Source organism: Xyrauchen texanus, chromosome 46, assembly GCF_025860055.1.
Source record: "Xyrauchen texanus isolate HMW12.3.18 chromosome 46, RBS_HiC_50CHRs, whole genome shotgun sequence".
NCBI lineage: Eukaryota > Metazoa > Chordata > Actinopteri > Cypriniformes > Catostomidae > Xyrauchen > Xyrauchen texanus.
In genome coordinates, this window is record NC_068321.1 from 20089846 (window position 1) to 20113157 (window position 23312).

The 23312-nt window shown below is 36.6% G+C and overlaps 1 protein-coding gene across 3 annotated transcripts in view; it reads right to left on the reverse strand.

Annotated features, from left to right (window-relative positions):
* The window catches only part of LOC127638267 (cytosolic carboxypeptidase 4), a 239678-nt gene that overhangs the window by 117378 nt on the left and 98988 nt on the right, over positions 1-23312 (reverse strand). For all 3 annotated transcript variants that reach the window (XM_052119726.1, XM_052119723.1, XM_052119724.1), the window contains 7 exons: positions 20102-20544; positions 16387-16470; positions 14243-14335; positions 13657-13805; positions 11743-11830; positions 10643-10769; positions 8586-8739 (listed from right to left, as the gene is read on the reverse strand). In XM_052119726.1, the coding sequence (XP_051975686.1) occupies positions 8586-8739; positions 10643-10769; positions 11743-11830; positions 13657-13805; positions 14243-14335; positions 16387-16470; positions 20102-20544 (1138 nt within the window). The remainder of the gene's footprint in view (positions 1-8585; positions 8740-10642; positions 10770-11742; positions 11831-13656; positions 13806-14242; positions 14336-16386; positions 16471-20101; positions 20545-23312) is intronic.

Below are 23312 nucleotides of genomic sequence, written 5' to 3' on the forward strand. Positions count from 1 at the left end.
CTTTATAATGAGGTCATCTGTATTTTACAACCATATTATCTGGGATTATAACTGTATCTTTCATTTAGACTAAAAATATTGGCTCACACTGTCATGTGCTTACATTAATTCTTCAACATAAAACAATTTATTAAGGAAATTATAGAAAAAGCAAGACAGATGAGGTAAACACATTTTACACTAAATGTAGCCATCTTTGAAAACAATGTCTTTGTTATAACCAACAGCTATTTACCAACCCTATTGCTTGAGCATACAGGACATAAATACATTTAGAAAAAATGAGGGTGAGTAAATATGATAGAATTTTCATTTTTGGGTGAACTATTACTTTTACATGCTATCTTCCAGTAAGAGTAAAACATATTGTGTGTTTAACGTTATGGTAATTGGATATGTATGCTATAAATGTGGATAGTGTTAATTCTAGGTCAAAGTTGGGCAAAAAGAGAACTGAGGATCCAATGAAACAAAGAGAACAGTAAAGCTAGTATCATCTTTAATGTAGCTCAAAGTGTTTTTGTTTTTTTACAATTCAATGGGCAATGGGAGAACTGAGGGTTATGATGGCTATGTGAGGACACTGTGTGAACATGAAGGACAGACCGACAGCACAGATGGCAATATTAAAAAAGAGAGAGGGAGAAAGAATCATGTAAGCTGCAGGATGCATGCCAATGGAGCAAAGGCTCTGTTAATGTATTGCAGTCAAATGTAAGCAGAAAGGTATTGCAAATAGGATTTATCATTCACAGTCAGCAGTAGGCATAGGTACTGTGACTAAAAGATAACAGCTCTGTATTTCTGAAGATATGTATGTTGTAAACACACATTCAGGGTGACATTAGAAAATATAATTTGACAATTTTTTCATGACTTGGCTTGTGAAGGAAGCCAAATAAATGTATATGTAATAACATCATTGTGTTGCACAGAATTATGACTATTTTCAGAAAAATAAATATGAAGGATTTCATGGATATAGATTATTCTGGTCAAAAATCCTACCTACAGTGTGCAATACGTCCACAGCATTTTGGTTAAATATAAGTGTGTAATAAATATGAAGTGATACCAGGAAAGATAATTAGCGGTTAAAGCAAAACATGATCACCACATAGATTTTGCCTGCTAAAAGAATGTTACACGTCCAATACAAGTTATGCTCATTTTGAATTTTGCCATTACATTTAACTAATTTTGACCTACTTTTATTTCTGATATTTGCAACCCTCTTTGCAATGTATTTACTTATCCAGTTCAATGACAATGTTTTCATGAATTTTAAATGTGTGATGAAACATCATTTTGTGAGAAGGTGAGGTGTTGCATTTGTCAGCGGTATAGTGTTTGTTAGAACAATAATGTTATGAAGACAAAGTATTTAAACAGGTTGAATAAAGTACTTTGTAAAGGCAAAATATTCTGAACTGGCAACATTAAAACACTTCTATCTGATGTTTTCATCTGTTTTGGTTTGCGTGTGTTTGACCGGCTGACGTCAGTTACATATAAATTATGTACACAAGACGCTTCGGACGATAAATAGCAGGACCTTTCAGATAATGAATAAAATGTGACTTATATTCTGGAAAATATGGTAATCGCAGATTTTGAAAGTGCTGAAACTCTCTTAAACTCTCATCCTCCACAAAATTATTAACCTTCCGGCAGACTGTGGCTATCTGCTTTCCACATCATGAATCATGAAGCCATGTTTGCGATTTCGTCAGGGTGTCATTGCCAAGCGCAGATTTGAACTCCACATGAAAAGCGCTATGCAGTCAAAAACATTTTGGAGATAGTTAAGACTTGATGTGTTTCTGTGGTAATTACATACACTGAAAAATACTTGATTTCTTTTAACATCAGTTTATCACTGACACGGAAGCGCTGTTGTGTGTGTCAGAGACTATTGGTGTGTGTTGAGAAGTGGACGTATTTCAAAGGTCCCGCCCTTACAAGAGTTTATGCTGGTTTATGCTGTATTAACGGATAATGTGTTAATCACGATTAATAAAAATTAACGCGTTAAACATTTTAATTAATCACATGCATTAACTTGTTAATTGTTAACATGATTTTAGTGTAATAAAACCATGTACTAACCTTATCTGTGTAGTTATATCCAATATTACAACTTAGTTGTCATATACGTAATGCGTGTAAGCCTATAATTGCAATAATCGATTTTAGCACATTTAAATTTATCACAACAGTTATTTTATCATACTAAAATCATGTATAATGTTTACGTCTTGGGGCTATACTTGTGAAAAAGTGAGTATATCAGCATTTATGAACTGGCCCTAACTCCCCCTTGTGTGGAGCTGCATCTAGGTGTCGGCACAACATAAATATGGATATTAAAGGTGTACACATTTGCGATTTTATTAATTTCATGTTGTTGTTTTTTTTTTTCTTAAATGCCAGGACCAGGAAAACCTGGTTACTGCTACTTCTTGATTTTTCTTTTTTCTATTCAATAAAATGGTTCTTTTCACCAAAACGATACCAAATATAGAATTACAAAAATTATAACACTTCCTGTTTAGAGATAAATACCTTAAATTGAACAAAGCTATTTGTAAAAACAGAGCTCATGTGTTTAAGGGATATTTCACCCAAAAATTTTAATTCTCTCATAATTTACTCACCCTCATGCTATCCCAGATGAATATGTAGATGTGTTCAGCAGAACACAATTGAATAAAAATAGAAAAATATCTCAGCTCAGTAGGTCCTTATAATGGATATGGATAGTAAAACAATGCACCAAAAGGCATAGACAATCAGCTTTAACAGCATCCATACAGTGGTTAAATAAAAGTCTTATGAAGAGTTACGATTGCTTTTGGTGCGAAAAAGATTAATATTTAAGTACTTTTTAACTCTAAATAATTGCTTCTATTAAGCAGTGTTATGCACGTTTGACGAGAGTCTCTCATGTAACTTACTGCCACTGGCATGTTCACACGAGAAGTGATGCATGCGCAACACACCAGGAAGAGCAGCACTGTTTACAACTGAGTAGGAGGAACGATGTACAGACCGAATGCTGTAAACAAATTGAAGCAAATTTAAACATAGATGTCAGAAGATTTTGATTTACAAGAAGAAGAGAAGATACACGGTTTTGCACAGCCATATTTATTACTCTGATCAGAAGCACAGGAGATGGAGGAGGCTGGACCAACAAGCTTCAGAAAGAGAGCGAGCTCAGGAGACGTGGTGGTGCACATGTAGGTAATGCCAACAGAGGTAGAGAGCATCTGCTGCAACGAATGGAACATTGCTCTGTCTTCGCTGGAAAAATCTTGTAACATCAGCCCTCTCATGAACATGCATAATGCTAAAACAGATGCGATGATTTAGTTAAAAAGTACTTAAATATTGATATTTTTTGCATTAAAAGCGATTGCTTTATAAGACATAAATTTAACTATTGGAGTTGTTTGGATGACATTTATGCTGACTGTCTGTGCTTTTTGGAGCATAAAAAATCGTGTTACCATCCACTTGCATTATAAGGACCTACTGAGCTGAGATATTTTTCTATTTTTCTTCAACCGTGTTCTGCTGAAGAAAGGAAGTGATATACATCTGAGATGTCATTAGGGTGAGTGAATGATGGGAGAATTTGTTATTTTTGAGTGAACTATCCCTTTAAGGCCACTAAAAAACAATGTGCTAATTAAGGTGAAATCCTCTAAAAGGCAAAGGTCAGAGTTTGTTGGCATGTTTTGCCACAGATTGCCTGCATATGTTTACAAATCACACAGAAGGTTGAACTCATAAGTGTACGGGGAGACCGGGGCTGGTTGTCACATGGGGAAGTTGTCACAAGAGCTATATCTAAGTAACTATACGTTTTTAATACAAGTCCAATAATGCAAATGTGTGTTTTCTCAAGCAGCTGTTTTGTATAATGGTTTTAAACAGCTTAAATTAGTATATTTTTTTGCGAATGTGATCCTCTAAAACAGTGTTTCCCAAACTGGTGACGATGGTGGTACTCCGTAAATGCTAATGCAAATGAGCTATATCTTGCTGACTGTCATTTATGACATCAAAAAGCATCTCAAGCTGGCTGTGCAATTGCGCAGATACAATGCTTGAGGTCGATGCCGGCAATGCGGTACCTGAAATGAACCGGCAGTTCTTTTAAAGTGCTGGTACTGTGTCCTGCTATATCTAGTTATGTCATATTTAGCACACCCATCTCATTTAGCCATTGATAAGCCAGTACAAATGTAACATGTACAAATATAACAAGTTTGACATAAGGGAGTTGTTTTACAAAGATAATTGTGTTAAATACACGTTTTTAAAATACTATGTGTGAACTATGCATTAGAGAGGGGGTATGCGAAAGGATGTTGAATGTTTGGAAGGGTACACCACTGTAAAAACAACTGGTCTAAACTAAATATCATGCAATATCATTATATTTTGTGTAATAGCCAGAGCTCCTCTATACAGAAATAATCATCTCCATTTTTTTACCATTGGAGAGAGTGTAACGGTCAACTAGATTGTTACGACAGTAAATCAACATTTGCGGATACCTTACAAACAAATGTTGAGAGCCGTAAACTGACACTTACCTGTTGAGAAATTGCCCACGACTTCTCTTATAAAACAGCTATTTTATCGTGGTAAACTCCACACATAGTTCATTCCAAAAGGATTGTTTACTCACAAAAGTAGTTTATTCAATGTAATGAAGCATCTCCTCCATAGACATCCATTAAAAAATAAAAACAGCCTCTTGTATCTTCGCCAGTGTGCCGCCCATAGAATGTCTGGGGCCGCCACGTTATGCTACTTTAGGCTAAGCTTGTAGGCACCCTGTGTAAAAGGGTTCTGGTAATAGCTCTTGCTTAAACAAGTGAACATATTAAAACCACACTAGGCAAAGATCAACTTTATATAATGAAGGCAGATTTTTTACTAAAAGTTGAACCATTCAGGTTGGGGCAAGTTGTCATATTGTGTATTAAATATTATACATTTATAAAATGTATAACATTTACAATATTTTTAGCTATAACAATGGTACGCTACGATTTAAATGTTTGCCGTTTCATGAGTTGTTTTGTATTTTGTAATTGTTTTACTCTTTGTATTTTGCAGATATGCCTATTTGAATAGCATGCCTGTTTAAGGCAGGTTCCATTGTGACAACTTACACCATATAGTGTGACAACATATAACTGCTATGTTTTCATGCTGTTGTATAAAGTCAGTAAGCGCGTTTACATGCACGTTATTACATGTTTATGCTTAATAAGCCGACAACATGCGCGGCCATGTAAACACAATAAACAGCGTTCCTTTAAAGGCGTAGAGGCCATAAACTGCTTATGAATAACCGATCGACACGGGTAGATTTTTGCCAATTACGCCGTTTCCGCATGCCATGTAAACACTTTACCCAGTGTTATAACCAGCTCATCTAATGTCCGCACTTGTTGAGTGCATGCCTCTTCACGGTTTGACATCCAAAGTAGAGAATAAAGCAATTATTTCAAATGTCATGTAAACGAGGATTTCTTGCATTGTCATATTTTTTAAATAAGCTGATTTTAGAGAGTAATAACCATATTGGTGTGTATGTAAACGGGCTTAGTGTGTGTTCAGTTAACTGATTTTTATTCTTGGGCAATAACGGTAGAAATGTTCAATAGCTTTGTGTAGCCAAGACTTTTACCCTGAGAAATATTCAATGGAGTAAGGAGTGTGACAAATAGCCCCGGTCTCCCTATTAATTTTTAATGATTTATCAAATTTGAAATCAATTTATTGAAAGTAGTTAGCCTGACACATACTGAGAATCTTCCTGTTGGTACAGGTGTTTTTTATTTGTATTTGTATTTTTTTAGTATAGATGTTCAGATTAATGAAATGCACTGTGATGTTTCATTATGTGTCAGCAGGGCCGACACACTCAGCAGGATGATGACAGATGAATAAGGTGCCCTGCCTGTGTGACAGTGTGTTTGGGGCTTGATGTTTACATAGAGCCACATGAATCTCGCTGGATGCTGTTCACCGCAGTAAGGCTCTGCTTGACTGCTGCAGCGGCTGTCACAATACAACTGTGTGCTAACTGAAGGGAAAAATTTGGTAGACAGAACATTTCTGGACTATTCTCTTTATAGTGATTTTAAAGCTGATGTGTGCAATATTTGTTGTTAATATAATTTGTGTTATTTCAGTTTAATGTGCTACTTTAAGTAAGCTATTCGTAGATTGATTTCCTTGAACAGTGTAAACACTGTGGTGCTATCAATGCTTTCTGAGGCTTTCAAAATCAACACATTCAAAACCTGATGCTGCTAATACAGTATCAGTAATTGTTTGAATTAAAATCATGTGAAGCCATTTCTGTGTCAGTGATTTCATTAGCCATTTATACACTTTGATTATGTGATTTCATTACAAAAATAAACACACTCTAGGTTCAACTGCAGCTAATGTACACACGCATATATCTGATATGCCTTTGATCAACTGCACAGGTTACGAATTTGTGAGCAGGTCGCTCTGTACACCAGTCATTGGGAATTGTTAGCAGGTCACTTTGTCAGCTGTTGGGTGGATTAGGACGGGCCGTCCCTCCACCCTCCCAACAGAGCCAGATGCTCCGTGTCTGTCTACAGGGATCAAGCCACAGATGTCTCGCCTCCATATCTTCAGGAGACGGGGGGAGGTGGGAAACAGCAATACCCGGGGGAAGTGGCCCGCAGCTGGGTCAGCATGTCCCAGCAAGTCCCTCTGGATGTTTCTTCACCCTGACATATCTATCTCGGCAGTTTTACCTGCAGTCAACATTCACGCCTGTCTGCTTGACTACGAGACGAGGGTATCAAATTACACATTCAAATAGTTACCCACCACCAACTGCAGATGATATTTTTTTCTTCTAGAAGCTGTATCCAGACATGCGTGAACATTAATAATCGAAAAAACTTTAAAGCTACAATTTTTCGAGTAAAACTTCAAATTTAAGTAATTTTTCAGTGGAAATCTTCATTATGCATTCATGAGCGCCATGAGAGAAGCTCATTCACAGTGATGCGTAATCACGCAAGAAGTTTATTGTTTGGCATTAAAAATAATGTGAAGTTCTCAAGTGAACACGCGAGCCATTGTGAGCGATTTTCTCTCGTAGTGTTCATGATTGCGCAACAGGCATCAAGATTTTCACTGAAAAACAATTATGGTTTAAGGTGTAGATTCAAAAGGACTCAAGAGTCATTCATTCAGCAATTGGGCTACATTGTTCACACTGTATGTTTCTCACTGTAGGTTCCAATAAAATGGCTCATAGGAGTCATTCACTTAGGAATCGGTCTACACTGGTCACACTGTATTTTTCACGCTGTAGATTCCGAAGAACTGTCTCGACTCACAAGAGTCATTTGTTTGGGATTTGAACTATGCTGGTCACAATAAATGTTTGGCGCTGATGATTTAATGGTGGTGTTGCAATGCCACTGAATGGTAACACAGTCAGTGCAGTCCCGGCTGCATCAGCAGTAAAATGCACATTCGACAACAGCTAATGGAACTGAAAGTCATGAAAACCATTCAATTCTGGTATTTATAGGAAAATGGATTCTCGCTTTTCGGTTCCCAACCCAAAATGAGGATGAAGACCATTTTTTGGAGACGTATTACTTTAACTTTTAACAAATATACATATTTAAAATGTACAGTCTCTATCTTCCAGGAGAAACAAAACACAAATTGGATGACTCAGGGGTGTATACAAATGTTTGTCCAATAAAATGCTCTCTGGAATGAAAATGCCACTTGATACCACAGGTGTCTGACTAGTGATAATAAATTAATCATGGTCATTTTGATGTGAAAGGGAATATTCAGCAGGAAATCATGTAGGGCTGTGATTTATTTTAACCTTTTGGATTTCATTGTATTGTGTAAAGTGAGCTATGATATTATTATTTTAATGCACTGCCTTGTCTACATCAGAGGAGGTATAATTAAATTTGAATCATGGATTATTAAAGGAAACCATGTTTTTATATTTTTATTTTTTTAGAATATCATGCACTGACATATTGTACACAATAAAACTAAAACATTTCATGTTATGCTGTTTCGAAGCAACTACCAAAAAGAATGAGTTAGCGCCACTGTTTGAGGCCCCCAAGTTCTTTTAACTTCTTGTTCCCTGGCATAACATGTGTTTCAGGTACTGAGTCAAGCACTGACAACACATCTAACTGTGTCTTCCCCACATATAGCCACCCACCCACAAACACACACACACACACACACACATACACACACACAGAACTCATCAGCTCCTCCTCTGACAGGAGGTGTCAAAGCTCAGATGCCCTGACTGCCTTGAAGAGCTGCCAAACTGTATGAGCATGTTCCCTCTACCTCATGAGCACAGCGCGCACGCACACGCACACACACACACACACACACACACACACAAACACTCTCTTTAATACAAACCCTAAAAAATTCAGATGTTCAGTATGCAGGTGTCGACTCACACAAACATAAATCTGACTCATTGTGAGTTTTAGTGTGAGACTCACAAAGGTGGTGCAGGTGTTTCCAGGCTCCGGAAGTAGGGCAGGCTGTGATCGTGACTAAAGAGCAGGAATTCCCCGCCAGCGTGTCGCAGAGGTTTTGATGACTGAAAAAAACCTTGTGAGGGTCTACCGATTTTTCCAACATCTTCAGATGGGTCTAGAGAATAAATGCAAAAATGATGTTTGCTTTAGCTTTGAGTTGTAATGATTGACATTTATTATTTTCGTATCTAATAATTCTACAGTTAGTTCCGGTTCTCGAATCTGATTGGATGAGAGGTGTTTTAAGGTGCTGATAGCTCACACCATCAGCACTGGGATGCTTAACTGTTTGTATCACCACGCTTGTGTTAGTGGCGTTCCAAACTAACATGTAAGAGCAGTGAAGATATGTGAATTTGCATTCATTCCTGTGACTTTAAAGATTTGAGGCAGCAGGTGGCAACAAAAGGCCGTCTTATGTGTGCTATGAGCAGTTGAGCTGACATTGAAAAATGGTGAGTTATCAGTCAGTACACAAATTTCTTTGAAGTCATCTGGTGTCGTGCCGATTTTTCACTCCCTAGTATGGTAATGTTTAGGGGTAGGTGTAGGGGTGGGCTTTAGGGATCGGGACCAATACCTTCCTACTATGCTTAGGGTTAGGAGTGGGCTTTAGGCATATGTACCAATCAGGAATTATCATTGGGTAGTAAGAATCTGGTAGGGAGTCAGATTTCGGCACAACACCAGAATTGTCTTTTGCTCCATGATCACTGTAATAATACTACACTATAGCTGAGAACTAGAGTTAAACTAAGAACTTCAGCATTACTGCCGATCACAGCTGAGAGTCACTACAGACAAAGTAATCGACCTGATTTTCAGAGTAAGGAGAAGATGTAAACTTTCAAAATGGCAACAAGAATGAAACTGGCATCCTCTATGTTTTCTCTCTGACAACAAAACACTTGAACGTGAGTGAAATACTCGTAGGGTAATCCGATAGCATGTATGGCAGCATCAATCCAAGATTGGACGTGGTCTCTCTCTCTATCTCTCTCTCTCACACACACACACACACACACACACACACACACACACTTCTTTGTTTCCACAATAACTTGTTAGAAATAGACTTGTTCCTTACTAGTTAAAAAATGTGGTTTTTCAATTAGTAACAGAGGCTTGGGCAAATCTTTTAAACTAGCGATGGCAGATCCTGAATCTGTGGGGTAAGAAAGTAAATACCACATACAAGAGCGGGGAGTAGTCCTTAGTATTTCCCTACATTTTTAATTTACTTGTTCGTAAGTGTTATATAAAAGCAATATCACACATACAATTGTGCTGTATTGTCTATCTATCAGCACAGCTATGATTACCTCAGAATCACAGTAGTGCTGATAGCTGGACAAACAGCACTCTTGCTCAAGTGATATTGCGTTAATATAACATTTTTGGCCCAGCCTGACCTACTTTAGGGTGACACTTACAAAACTTGCCAATTACATGTCTGGGTCATATTTTACCACGAAGTACATAAATGAATATGTATTTTATAAATAAAGAAAATTATGAAAATTAAAACATATTCCATTGTGACATTATTACAATTTTTAAGACATTGATCAAACAAATAATTTCATAAAATTGTGTAAAAAAATTATTATAATAATAATCCAAACTTAAACTAATGGCAGAGCAACAAACAAAACCAATATGTATAAGATCTTTACAATATAAACATGATATGATTATTTTTTATGCTTATTTACAATGACAAATTGTTGCAAAGACAAAAATCTTACTGGTCCAAAACATTATTGTAACTTGATTGTGGGCTGAAATATGACCCGGATATGTTTCTGACAGGTTTAATGAGATCTGCCCTTTAAGGTTGAAAGAATTATAGCAGTTTTATATTTCAAACTTTGGCTGTGTTTGCACAAGATTTTTTCATTGTTTTGCATGAATGCATTTTGATCGCAGAACAATCCTTTTCCTTTCCAAAACATGCTTGAGATCCAAAGAGATCACCTCGAAAACACTCACAGAGCACACCAGGTAAAGTCAAGCACCTGAAGGGTGGTGTAGGTGTAAGGGTAGTGGTAAGCCAAGTAGCACACGTCGTCATCATGGCAAAAGGTCACCGTGAAAGTCAGGGTGTAGAAAGAACTTTGACCTCTTCTAGGACAGAAATGATTTCTGTGAAGGAGTCAAAAACAGCTTTGTTGCAATAGTTTTTGCCTTATAAAAAGTAAAGAAGCGTGAAGTGAGGGGAGGTGAAGTAAAAATAAAGTGAGGAGAAATAAGATAAAGAGAACAGTTTTAATTTACTTTCAATGTTCCATAATGATGACACTTACTGGAATAGTTCACCCAAAAATGAAAATTCTCTCATTATTCACTTTCCCTAGTGCCATCCCAGATGTGTATAACTGTCTTTCTTCTGCAGAACATAAATAAAGATTTTTAGAAGAAGATGGATCTCAGTCAGGTCCTTATAATGGAAGTGCACAGGTGCCAGCACATTGACAGTCCAAAAGTCACATTTAGGCAGCATAAAAGTAATCCATGTCTTCTGAAGAGAATCGATAGGTTTATGTAAGAAACAAGTTGATAATTCAGTCGCCGCTTCCATCCAGGACTCTGACGCTTTTTGAAATGGCTGAACTCTTGCATGACGTTCAATCTTCTGTTGTAAATAAGTTCCATTTCCTAATTCTCATGTGAACTCGCCGACACGCTTACGCTTTGCGTCAGCTGCTGGTAGGAAGCATTTTTTTAAAGTTTATAACTTTTTCATTATTGATTTCTTTTTTTTACTAAAACATCTATTTGCTTCAGAAGACATTCACTGATCAACTGGAGTCATGTGGATTACTTTATTGCTGCCTAAATATGACTTTTGGACCATCAAAATGTTGGCACCCATATACTTCCATTATAAGACCCTGACAGAGCTCTACCTTCTTCTAAAATCTTCATTTGTGTTCTGCAGAAGAAAGACGCATCTGGGATAGCATCAGGGTGAGTGAATAATGAGAGAATTTTCATTTTCAGTTAAATGGTCTTCATTTTCATTTCATTTTAAGAGCACTTTGTTCCTATGACCACTGGGTAGTACACAAACACTAAATAAACTGTATCTTCAGTCTTCAGCAAAAGTTGACATTACCTGTAATAGCAGATCTCAGAGCCTGTTCGTACCCATTGTGGTCTGCCCTCCAGAGCTTCCTTCACAGAATACAGTACAGGCTGCATGCCTGAAACAGAGCATGGGTTACTTTAAGAAGTTTCCCACAACCAGTGAGTTAAACAGACTGTAATTTCGAAGCATGCACGTATTCATTTTGATAATAATCACCAGCAAATTAAGCGACAACGGTGTGTATGTTTTAACTGTGGTAATGCCCATTTGTTTACAAAATACAAGCAATTTTTGGTTCACCTTGAATTTAATACATATAAATAATTTTGAAGCCCGTGTGTGGAGTATAAAACTGCAACTCAGAAAAGGTATATTCTCTTGCATATAAGCAATGTCTTTATGAAGAAAGTTGTTTTAGTCAGCAGCCAACTTGGTAATGCCTCCAAACAGAATAAAATTAAATAAAATCAGTATTTTGTTGAATTCAAGATATATTTCCTGAAACAAATTCTTAATATCTTATACATTTTTGCTTCTTAAGTCAATAATCTAGTTATGTATATGTACATGTTTTAATTAGAAAATAACATAGACTGATTAAGAACATTGTGTTCTGCTGTGTGCAAGTACAGCTCCTGTCTACTTGAATGTGAAAGACTGGAATTGTCTGACAACAGTATTCCAAAGCTTCCGTTACAACGTGTTAAATCACCAATACAATCATATATGGTCAAATCTTTCCAAAAAAATTACAAGTGTTTTATTGGTTGGTCCAATGTGCATGCATGTCTTACAGTAAAGGCTATTTACAGTAATGCCTACAATAATGCCTATTCCAATAAACTGAAAAAACAATTGAAAAGTTTATTTCCCACCGCTGTCAACCTAAGAGTTGCCTCTCAAATTTTCAGTGAGAGGCCTGTCTCCTCCTAATACCATCTCTGGTTTTGCTCAAAATGCCTAAGAATATCTTGCTGTCTTTTAACCTTCCCATTAAGTTGATGCTCTTAAGTTAGAGCCAGTGACATTTCATAAAATGCATTCCCTCAAAATGGATGTTTGTTGGGAATAAGTTTTACCTGAACTTCAATAAGGTCATCAGCAAAGGACATCTTATTTAATATAGAGACATAAAAGCCTGACTTTGGGCCAGCGCAAGTCTCTTATAATACCCAGCTGCACAGCAAAATTAAGAAAAGACAGTCAAGGGCCACTGAAAACACTTTATAAGGGAGGAACTCGGAAATGCCAGAATGTAATGCCTGTATTTTCTGGGGATATATGGCTGGTTCTCTTGCCAAAAGCTGTGTCTGAGAGCAACGTGAAACTAAGATATGATTTAGCAGCTTCCACTGAGGCATCTTAAGCTTTGTTTACTTTGTGTATGAGGTAGCGGTTTTGGGGGGAGAAATTTCTCACAGCAATAAAAGTTCTCAAAATCACTGAACATTCATAGAGCATGCAAGCTTAGTAGGCAGCATTAGAAAACTTTTGCCATATGCAGAACACAAAATGAGATGTTGCAATGAACACAGCCCTCCATCCTTTCAATACTATGGCAGTAAAGCTTAAAAAAGGATCCAAAGTATCATAATAGTGGTCCATGCCATTCTTGCGTTATTTGATTAAGGTTCTAAAGGCATTCGATAGGTTTTGTGAGGAACAACATTATGTCATCCATTTTTAGCTAAAATATTAAAGTTGCACGTTCACGAGAGCTTGTTAACAGTGGCATGCATGTTTATGCAAGTAGTTGCTTTGTATTTAGTGCTAAATAACTTGCGTGAACATGCATGTCATTATTACATTATATTGAAAAAGACAGATGGCTATCTCCATTAAAATATCTCCTTTTTATTACATATAACAAAGAAAGTAATATGGATTTAGAATGACATTAGTGTGAATACATTGTGACAGAATTTTCCTATAATGTATTACCGTAGTTGTACTGGCTGTTTCCTTTCTCACAGTTGATGACATTAAAACGATAAGGCACACCAGCCAACATACCGCTCACTTCAAAATAGAACCATTGATAGTGTGCAGAGGAGTTGACATCAGCATTGAGAATCAGATCATATTCGTGACTAAGAGAGAGACAGAGAAAAGAGAAAATCAGACAAAGCGGGCATAGGAGAGAATAGGAGAGCAGTAAGTGGAGCTAGAGAGAGAGACTCAGAAACGTGTTACATAAATGGCAGAGAGAATTGTCTCACTCCATCTCCATCTGTTGATGCACCACCACATTTCATTTGGAAAATGTAACGTTGGCTCTTTTATTTAAGCACATCGGAACTGCTCGGCAGACTGCGACTTTGATTTGATCTTGCATGCATTGATGAAACAAGCTTGCTGAAAGAGTGGAAACATAAGAAAGAGAGAGAGAGTGTGTGTGATTGCGAATACACTACAAATGAGGCCCAAGGGCACTTGCTGAGCTGTCTGCGGTACATGTTTGTGTATGTGTGTGTTTGTGTATGTGTGTGCTTGTGTACGTGTGCTGTGTTGTAATGCAGAGCTTCACCTGCGGACTTGAATGACTTTTTGCAGGTTTCCGCTCTCAAATTTGGAGAAGAATCGAAGGTAGCTGGGATATGTCTCATAGGAACTCTGGGGACTAAATAAGGGGGAGAGAGGTAGAAAGGAAGGCAGGAAGAATTTGAGAAAAACAAGAAAAAGAAGGAAGGATGGAGAGAAAAAAGAAAAATAAAGATATAAGGAAGGAAGGAAAAGAGGGAGGATGGAAGGAAGGATGGAAGCAAGGAAAGAAGGAGATGAGAGTAGAAAGAAAGAAAGAAAGAAAGAAAGAAAGAAAGAAAGAAAGAAAGAAAGAAAATGGTATGGAAGAAAATAAAATAGAGAACAGAAGAGAATTAAGGAAGGAAGGAAGAATGGAGAACAAAACAAGAAAAAGAAGGAAGGATGAAGAGAAAAAATAAGGAAGAAAGGACAAGAGGAATGATGGATGGAAGTAAGAAAGGAAGGAAGGAATTAAGGAATAAAGAAAGAAAAAAGAAAATGGGTATGGAAGAAAATGAAATAGAGAAGAGAAGAGAATTAAGGAAGGAAGGAAGGAAGAATGGAGAACAATAGAAATAAGAAAGGAAGGACAAGAGGAATGATGGATGGAAGGAAGGAATTAAGGAAGGAAAAGGGAGAAGGAAGGGAGGAAGCAAGGAAGGAGGGAAAAGGGAAAGAAAGAAAGAAAGAAAGAAAGAAAGAAAGAAAGAAAGAAAGAAAGAAAGAAAGAAAGAAAAGAATTAAGGAAGGAAAATGGAGAAGGAAGGAAGCAAGGAAGGAGGGAAAAGGGGAAGGAAATAAAAAAGAGAAGAGAATTATGTTAGGAAGGAAGGAAGGAGGAATGGAGAAAAAAACATGAAAAAAAGGAAGGAAGGATAGAAGGAAGGAATAAAAGGGAGAAGGGAGGAAAGAAGGAAAAGATAGTAGGGAGGAAGAAAGAAAGAAAGAAAGAAAGAAAGAAAGAAAGAAAGAAAGAAAAATTGGTAAGGAAGGAAATAAAAAGGAGAAGAGAAGAGAATTAAGGAAGGAAGGAAGGAAGGAAGGAAGGAAGGAAGGAAGGATGGATGGAGAGAAAAAATAAAAAAGAAGGAAGGAAGGATGGAATGAAGGAAAAGGGAGAGGGGAGGAAAGAAAGAAAGAAAGAAAGAAAGAAAGAAAGAAAAGAAAGAAAGAGAAGAGAAGAGAAGAGAAGAGAAGAAAAGAGAAAGAAAAGAAAAGAAAAGAAAAGAGAAGAGAAGAGAAGAGAAGAGAAGAGAAGAGAAGAGAAGAGAAGAGAAGAGAAGAGAATTAAGGAAGGAACGAAAGAAAGAAACAAAGGAAAGAAAGAATGGCAAATTAACAATTAATGAGAGAATTAAAAATTGAAAGGAAAAAGAGAAAAAGACACAGAGACACATTTTTCGACAGCTGTGTTGATTGAGTATGTTATATTCCACCATATCATGCCATATTGCCAAATTCATTTAAGAAACAAATGATGTTAACATCACAGTTGGGCCAAGACAATAATTAACGATACTAACAATGATTCTTGCATATCATTCAGTCTACACCAATTGCCGATGTCAATAAATTCCAATCACACTGCAAATGATAAATAAGATCTCTGCATATCCATGTCTGCATGATGGAGGTTCTTGTCTTGGACACTAAAACATTGCTTTGTATCCGTAATCTACTGCAACCGGCAATATGTGACAGTAAACAGCAGCTAGAGACGACAAGCTGTCCATCAACATCTGCAGTGGCAGTGAGACATTGTCCATTCAGGGGTCTATCACTCCGAATGCCCCTGACAGCAATGGCCATGTCACATCAAGCTTGACTGGATAAAAATGTGCAATGAAACTATGATTAAAAAAAATAATACCTGTATAACTCGCAAATAAGATTGTTCCTAGAAATCTATTAAGACCTTAATAGCCATTTCAGGTATGTGTTCATATTGCTGCAATTAAAGTGCTTTTTTGAAAAACACTGTACTGAAGATCTTTCACATTGTGCTTGTCACCGCAGAGTCAATTTGGCATGTCTGTGAAACATCCATTAAGATGCATCAAAAGCACTTAATGGATTTAAGATTTTAAGCGTAGCATCAAGAGGATTCATTACTGGTGTATCTAATGAAGATGCCTTTGTCTGAGTTACCTAGGATCCTCCATATCAAAAACAACCTTGTTGATGATCTTCTCTGGGCAGAGAAGACGCTGGATGTCTTCGAAAACTTTATTTCTAGGTGGGGAAAAAAAGGAAGGAAAATCATAAGTGAACCAAAGCTTTGGTTTCCAAGAGTGGATCACAGATTATTGTGAAGAAGATCTATAATAAAATATCTCATTTGAATCAACATGGATTTTGGCATTTGATTATTCATGGTCACATTTTATGTTCCACAAACAAATGGATGCACCATTTTCACAGACAAGTTTCATGGAACGTTTCCATCATATTTTGCATCTTAAATCTAGGAAATGTTTAGGATATTTTCAATGTAATCATTTAGTGTAAATTGATGACATTACTGTATTATCTTACCCTGGCATTAATTATAATCGACTGGTCTGCCTGCAGGGGGAGCTCTCATTATAAAATCCCCTTGGCTGTTGACCCAACAAGCTAAATACCCTATTCTCTCTTTTCCAAAACAGTATATAGCATACAATTTAAAAATGTGACAGTTTTATCATTAGACATTACTTTAACAACTAGTAAGCAAATCCATTCAGCTATTGCTGCAAGCTGCGCATATCAAATATTCTGGGGGATAAAAAATTGCCATTTGTCTGCAAAAAGGCATTGATGATAGTGATTATTCTCAATTCGGTTTGGATGATGCTTTTTCCTAATCAAACCAATGATGTCTCATCTTTTTGCACCCTGTGATGCCAACTGGCTAATTTTCTCTGCTGTTTGGTAATGTTATTTGTTTTCGAACAAAAAGATAGAAAAATAAGGCCTTGGCCTGATGCGAATAAGCAAAAACCAATCTGTGTGGATTGGATGTCCTGAGAGTAAATTTCATTTGATAATGGAGTTGAATAAATGGGCAAAAAACAGCTAGTTTACAATGTGGCGTGGCCAGCTACTGTATAAACCTGAAGCACTCTCATCAAAATATTTACCTCGCAGAAAGACCTAAGACAATAAAAAAAGCCACTCTCTCTCCTTAATTAAGGTTAGATTTGGTGTGGAGAAAGCTATGATTGGAAAAATAAAAACTTGGTGATGAAACCTGTTGAAATGACCATTTTCGTAATGTGGAAAATGAGAGAATGAGGTGTCACACTAAATGTCGAAAATGTTTCAAATATGAACCATTTCAAATGAATAATTTATGAGATGGCATGCCAAAATTGATGGTGGTAAATTTAACCGCAATGCTCTAGAATTATGAAACGTTAAGAGTGAAGTAGCAAGCCACCTTATGGAATTAAATATATCGAAAAGTAACAGTTTGTCTGACACTTTCTTCCTCAGACACCCAAAATGTCTATTCTTTTCTGATAGTAAAAATGACAGTGATAGAACTCATACAAACTAATCTTACCCTTGAGGAAACCCAATAAAAAGCAAAATGACTGAAATAAATGTCAATTTCCTATAATCTCTTCCTTACATATGGAAGAAAGTTTTCAGCAAAAGCAAGTTTTTAACTGAAGGGGGCAACTATAATTAGATTTATAGTTTTAAGGGGTTTCTCACTAGAAAAGTGTATTTGGCTGCCTGTAGAGCAAAGCAGGGAGTGAGAACATAAAGACAACTCAAGGCGAGAGAGTTTAACTTAGAGGAAAAACATGAGTTATGAGAAAGAATATATTTTTAAAACACTTCCTTTCTGCTTAGAGTGAGTTTGTATACTCTGAATTAAGGTTATGGATTAAAAAGGCTCACGTTCTCATGTTTGCAATTATTCATTAATTAATGCATAATTACATTACGTTAATACGTAATCAGTAATGAATAATAGACAAGTAAATTGTGTCAAAGTCTGATATTTGGATTGTTTTGTTTGCAATCTCAACTTGCAAACAAAGCACAAGCAGCCATTTACAAAAAGGTTTGAAAATGTTATTCATGATATGGGGTTTGTACAGAAACGCAAGACTAAACCAATATGTACAAATAATAGAGTCTTGGGGTGGTTTTTGAAATTGTCTCTATGGAATCAAACAGCTTTCTTTTGTGTTTCATGCTAGTAAAAAACAAATAGTTAGATCACCATGAGATGCTTGTCGCAGTATATAATGGCAAGTAATTGTGCTATGCTGTGCCCCATGACACCTCTTTTAAAGCAAGATTTGTCATTTTAAAAATATGAAACAAGAAAAGTGATCATAGGTGAACAGGGAGTTCCTTGATGTTTTTACAACTGTGATGTCCAACGTATCACTAAAATACCTAGCGCTGTGCAAAATATATGCATTTTATGCAATCCATCAAACATATTTATGATGATGAAGAGAAAATAGGAGAGTTGATTGTAGACATGGCCTAGTTGTTAATGTATATGTGACAAGGAATTGACCCATGTCACAATGTTTGCAAGTTTGAATCTGGCTTTCCTGATTAGCTGGTTTCCAAGCTTGGTCATGCTGGTCTGTTTGCTGGTTTCAGAGAGGTTTTGAGCATTTGACCAGCTAGACCATCTTAAGACCTGCTTGGCTAGGCAAGAGACTAGTTAGACCAGTGCTTCCATACCCTGTTCCTGGAGGCCCCCACAACACTACACATTTTGTACATATCTCCCTTTTCTGACACACCCAATTCAGGTCTTGGAGTCCCCACTAATGAGCTGATGAGTTGAATCAGGTGTGTTTGATTAGGGAGATATCCAAAAAGGGCAGTGTTGGGGGGCCTCCAGGAACAGGGTTGGGAACCACTGAGCTAGAACATCTGAAGACCAGCTTGCCCAGGCTAAGAGACCACCTAGACTACCTTCACTCTTATGCGACCTTCAGGACATTTTTGTCTTTTTCATTTTTGTTTTTTCTATCATTTTGGTTGTGTTAATGTCAACGGCATACATTTTGCCAAAGGTGTGTATTTTTGGGGGAATTTGGTATTTCAACCTCCGTTCCTATAATATATCTATAATATACTGTGTACACAAAATAGTTACACTCAGGACCTTAAGGACAAAAATGTCCCCATTGAAACCCATTAAACTGCAATATTTGATCCCAGTGCCATTAAAGCATAAAATCATGAATTCTATGATATTATGCTTTAATTCTGGAGCCCAGGCTTCACAATTAAATATTTTTATATCTTCCACCAGATGGCGTTGTGTTTCTCATATTTAGCCTATGGAGCAAATACATGATTTTTTTCCTATTTTCTGTTTGCTGTATTATATAGATCACTGCAGGCCAATTGAATGCATGTATTGGTATGTATGTCAGTGTGTGTTTGTATGTGTGTATTGATAAATTTGTGTGTGCGTGCATGTGTGTGTGTGTGTGTGTGTGTGTGTGTGTGTGTGTGTGTGTGTGTGTGTGTGTGTGTGTGTGTAAAAAACAACAGTGGCATTATGTAAACAAACTGGCATTTAAAGGATTCAAATCCTGAAAATGAATGAATATTTGGTAGTTATGATCAAGACTGATGCTGGTTAAAAATGTATGTCAGTGAAAGTGGAAAATAATATTAATACATTTTATATTTATGGCAGTTTTTGACGCAGACATTTTTGTCCTCTAAGGACCTCTGAGTAACTTTTAAACCAGCTTAGACCTAAATCCAGTTTAGAGTTTTTGTTAACCATGTATCCCTGCTCTTTTCCCCATTATTTTCTGTATTCTCTTGACAGTCCCAGTGAATAAAAGTCCTAAAAAGCCAAAAAAGGAGAGATTTGATTGCTCACCTTTGAACATGGGGTGGTCTCTTAGCCATTGGCTCTTGCCCTTGTGGAGGCAGGTGACCCCAGAAGTCAGGAAAAGCTAGGATGGAGTATCCCGCAATAGATTTGGTACTGGCAGCAGTGGCATTGTACAGATGTGGATCATGGTTGGGAATAAAGGTCCCATAATTCTCCAGAAGCCTGCCCACCATACTGCAATGGCCATCTAAGCCTTTCCTGGAGCAGTTGAGGTAATGCTTTTGTAAATCCCTGGTCTGGAGACGGTTGTCTTCCTCTGAACCATGGTTCAACTCAAGGGAGATAGGTGAATCTGGGCTGGAGGGCGTCAAGGAGTCTCCTTTGCTTGCTTTTGATCTCTTACCTCTTGGTATCTTCTTGCTAAAGTTACCCTCCAGAGAACTGTCTTCATCCGAGCTTTCATCAACCTCAGAGCTGGAATCCAAATCCTGGAAGACATGTTTATTCAATTGTTAGGTAGACCAGCAAAGCTAATGTCGAGTTTAACCAGTTTGAGGGGAAATGAACGTCCACAGATGTCAGCTCATTATACTTGTGGCCACATCAGCAACTCTCAAATCAAAAGTGTGAGAGAAAACAGCAAATGGAGACAAAGAGAGGTTGCAGTAAATATCCTTCAAAAGATATCACGTTTTTCCCCTGGCACTGCCTAGTGCTGCATACAATACCTCAGAATAACAATCAAAAATAAACTCTAGAGAAAATATAAAAGCATCTTTCTGAGACTACTGAGAGTGTAAGGGCAAAAAAAGGATAAAGAAGTGTTTTCAGGATGCAGCCCAGAGTGGGCACATCATTTCTCCTTTTCAATTGACATCAAAATGGTGATACCGACGGCAAATAGGGTCATGCAATTACAGTCTTTGACAGGCATAAAATACACTGCATCAAAATAGCCGAAGGGCAATTCTGGTTTTTAGAGCAAATAACAATTTAAGCTCATGCCTCCTACTTTTTCATAAATTCTGTGGAAAAACGCCTATGACTCAATTCCCAGACTCAACTCAAAGGGTAAATGAGTAAATGCTCATATGACCAAAAAACTGTCCATACTGTACTTTACACTACATGGCCAAAAGTACAGTATGTAGACATAAGAACAGCAACACTCCATACAACATGTGCTTGTTGAACATTTAATGTCGAAAATCGAAAGGATTACTATGGAGTTGGTCATCCCTTTGCTGCGATAGCAGCTTCCACCCATCTGGGAAGCATTAGATGTTGCAACATGGCTGTGGGGATTTGCTGGCATTTATACACAATCATTGGTGAGGTCAGGCACTGATGTTGGCTGATGGCACAAATTGGAATTCCAATTAATCGCAATGGTGTGCAGTGGGGTTCGGGTCTGGGCTTTGTGCTAGCCAATCAAGTTCTTCCACAACAGACCCTGACGGCAATTTCACGTGGCATGTAAACACCTTTACCGGTGAACGCATGTCTCTTCACGGTTTGACGTCAAAAGCATTGAATAATGCGATTATTTTAAATCTCATGCAAACACAGTTGTCCTTGTCAGATTTTTAAAAATAAGAATATTTGAGATAAGATTTTTTATTATTATTATAATTTTGTCAATGCTAAGAAAGACAAGACAGATATGTATCGAATGAATAATAAATTAACAATATATCAACTTCTAAAAAGTTAGTAATACACATTACAGTGTATGCTATTAGTTCAAGGGCACCGGTTTTCACAACAAGGACAGTTGTATTTTGTTAATCATTTATGTGTTTGATTTAAATGGAAATACTTTACAATAAGGATCTATATATAACATTAGTTAATGCATTAGTTATCAAGAACTAACCATGAACAATATATTTTTACAGCATTTATTAATCTTTATTAATATTAATTTATAAAAAATACTGTTGTACCTTGTTAGTTCATGTTGCATTAAATATTATACACGTTTTAATAAAAAGAAAATATGACTAAATGTTGAAATAAACATTAACCAATATTAATTAGTACTGGAAAAAAATATTGTTTATTGTTAGATCATGTTAATTAATGTAGTTAATTAATGTTAACAAATGCAACCTTATTGTACATTAGCAAATGTTTAGAAAAATTTCTAAATGCTTTAATATATATATCATTGTGCACATTATTGTCAATTAAAATGTTATTCTCGAATAAAGTTATACGCCATTTTTTATAATTATATGCTTTTTTAATTGACTAAAATGTATGTATGACAAGAACATATTTGGACTAAATTTAAAAGACATTGTTACTGTAATTAAAACAATAAAAATTTCAAAAATGAACACTACTTTTAGTAAAGGATGCAGATGAAATGGCAAAACCTGTTGTTTAGAACATGGTGTATACTTTTGGCCATGTAGTGTTCATGACTTGCTGTGACTGGGAAAAATGTATGCAAACACTGTACTGATAAAAGCCACTATCATCTGCATTCACCCACACCATATCTTCAGTTCAGAGAACATAAAATGTACACCATCAAAGTGAATTTGTTAGACACAAAACTTCAGTACTGCTCCCTTTGCTATTTGATTACATTTAAATTATATTTTTTCCACTCTCTATACTTCTAAATATATGTGTAAGCACAAAAATCCACAAACACCATGAATACCAATAGACTGGGATACATTAATATAAATGAATGCTGCAACATTTGCTATATGAAACTGTCTCGGGTTTGAGGCAACATATTGCGTCTCAGGAGGGGCCTCGCTTTGTCATATCCATTTTCAAAACCACAAATAACAACACTAAGTAACACTGAGACTTGTTTTAATCATGAACTTGATACGAAGCAATACGGCGGCCCTTTTGATGAGCTATGGGAGTGGGACTCTGGGAATATGTCCTCAGTTGTTCTACAAGTGGGTGAAAGAAAAAGGCAGTGATTCAATTCACACAGGGAACGAATGAATCTGTTTGAGGTTAATTCAATTACGAGATCCGCCATCCATTAAAAGCTATTCATGCCTGTCCATTTTTTATTTGTTTTTTTATCAGCAGATGAATTATGTCAGATAATTTAGTGTAATTGTGCAACATTGGGAAAGTTTTTCATAGCTGTATATATACACAAATCATAATGTTTATTGGCAGAGTAAGGTTGAAAATAAGACAAGAGTTGCATGCATAATGCAATTTATGAAAGTAGGACTTGTTTGTGGAAAAATATTTCCATCAAACAAACATAGGC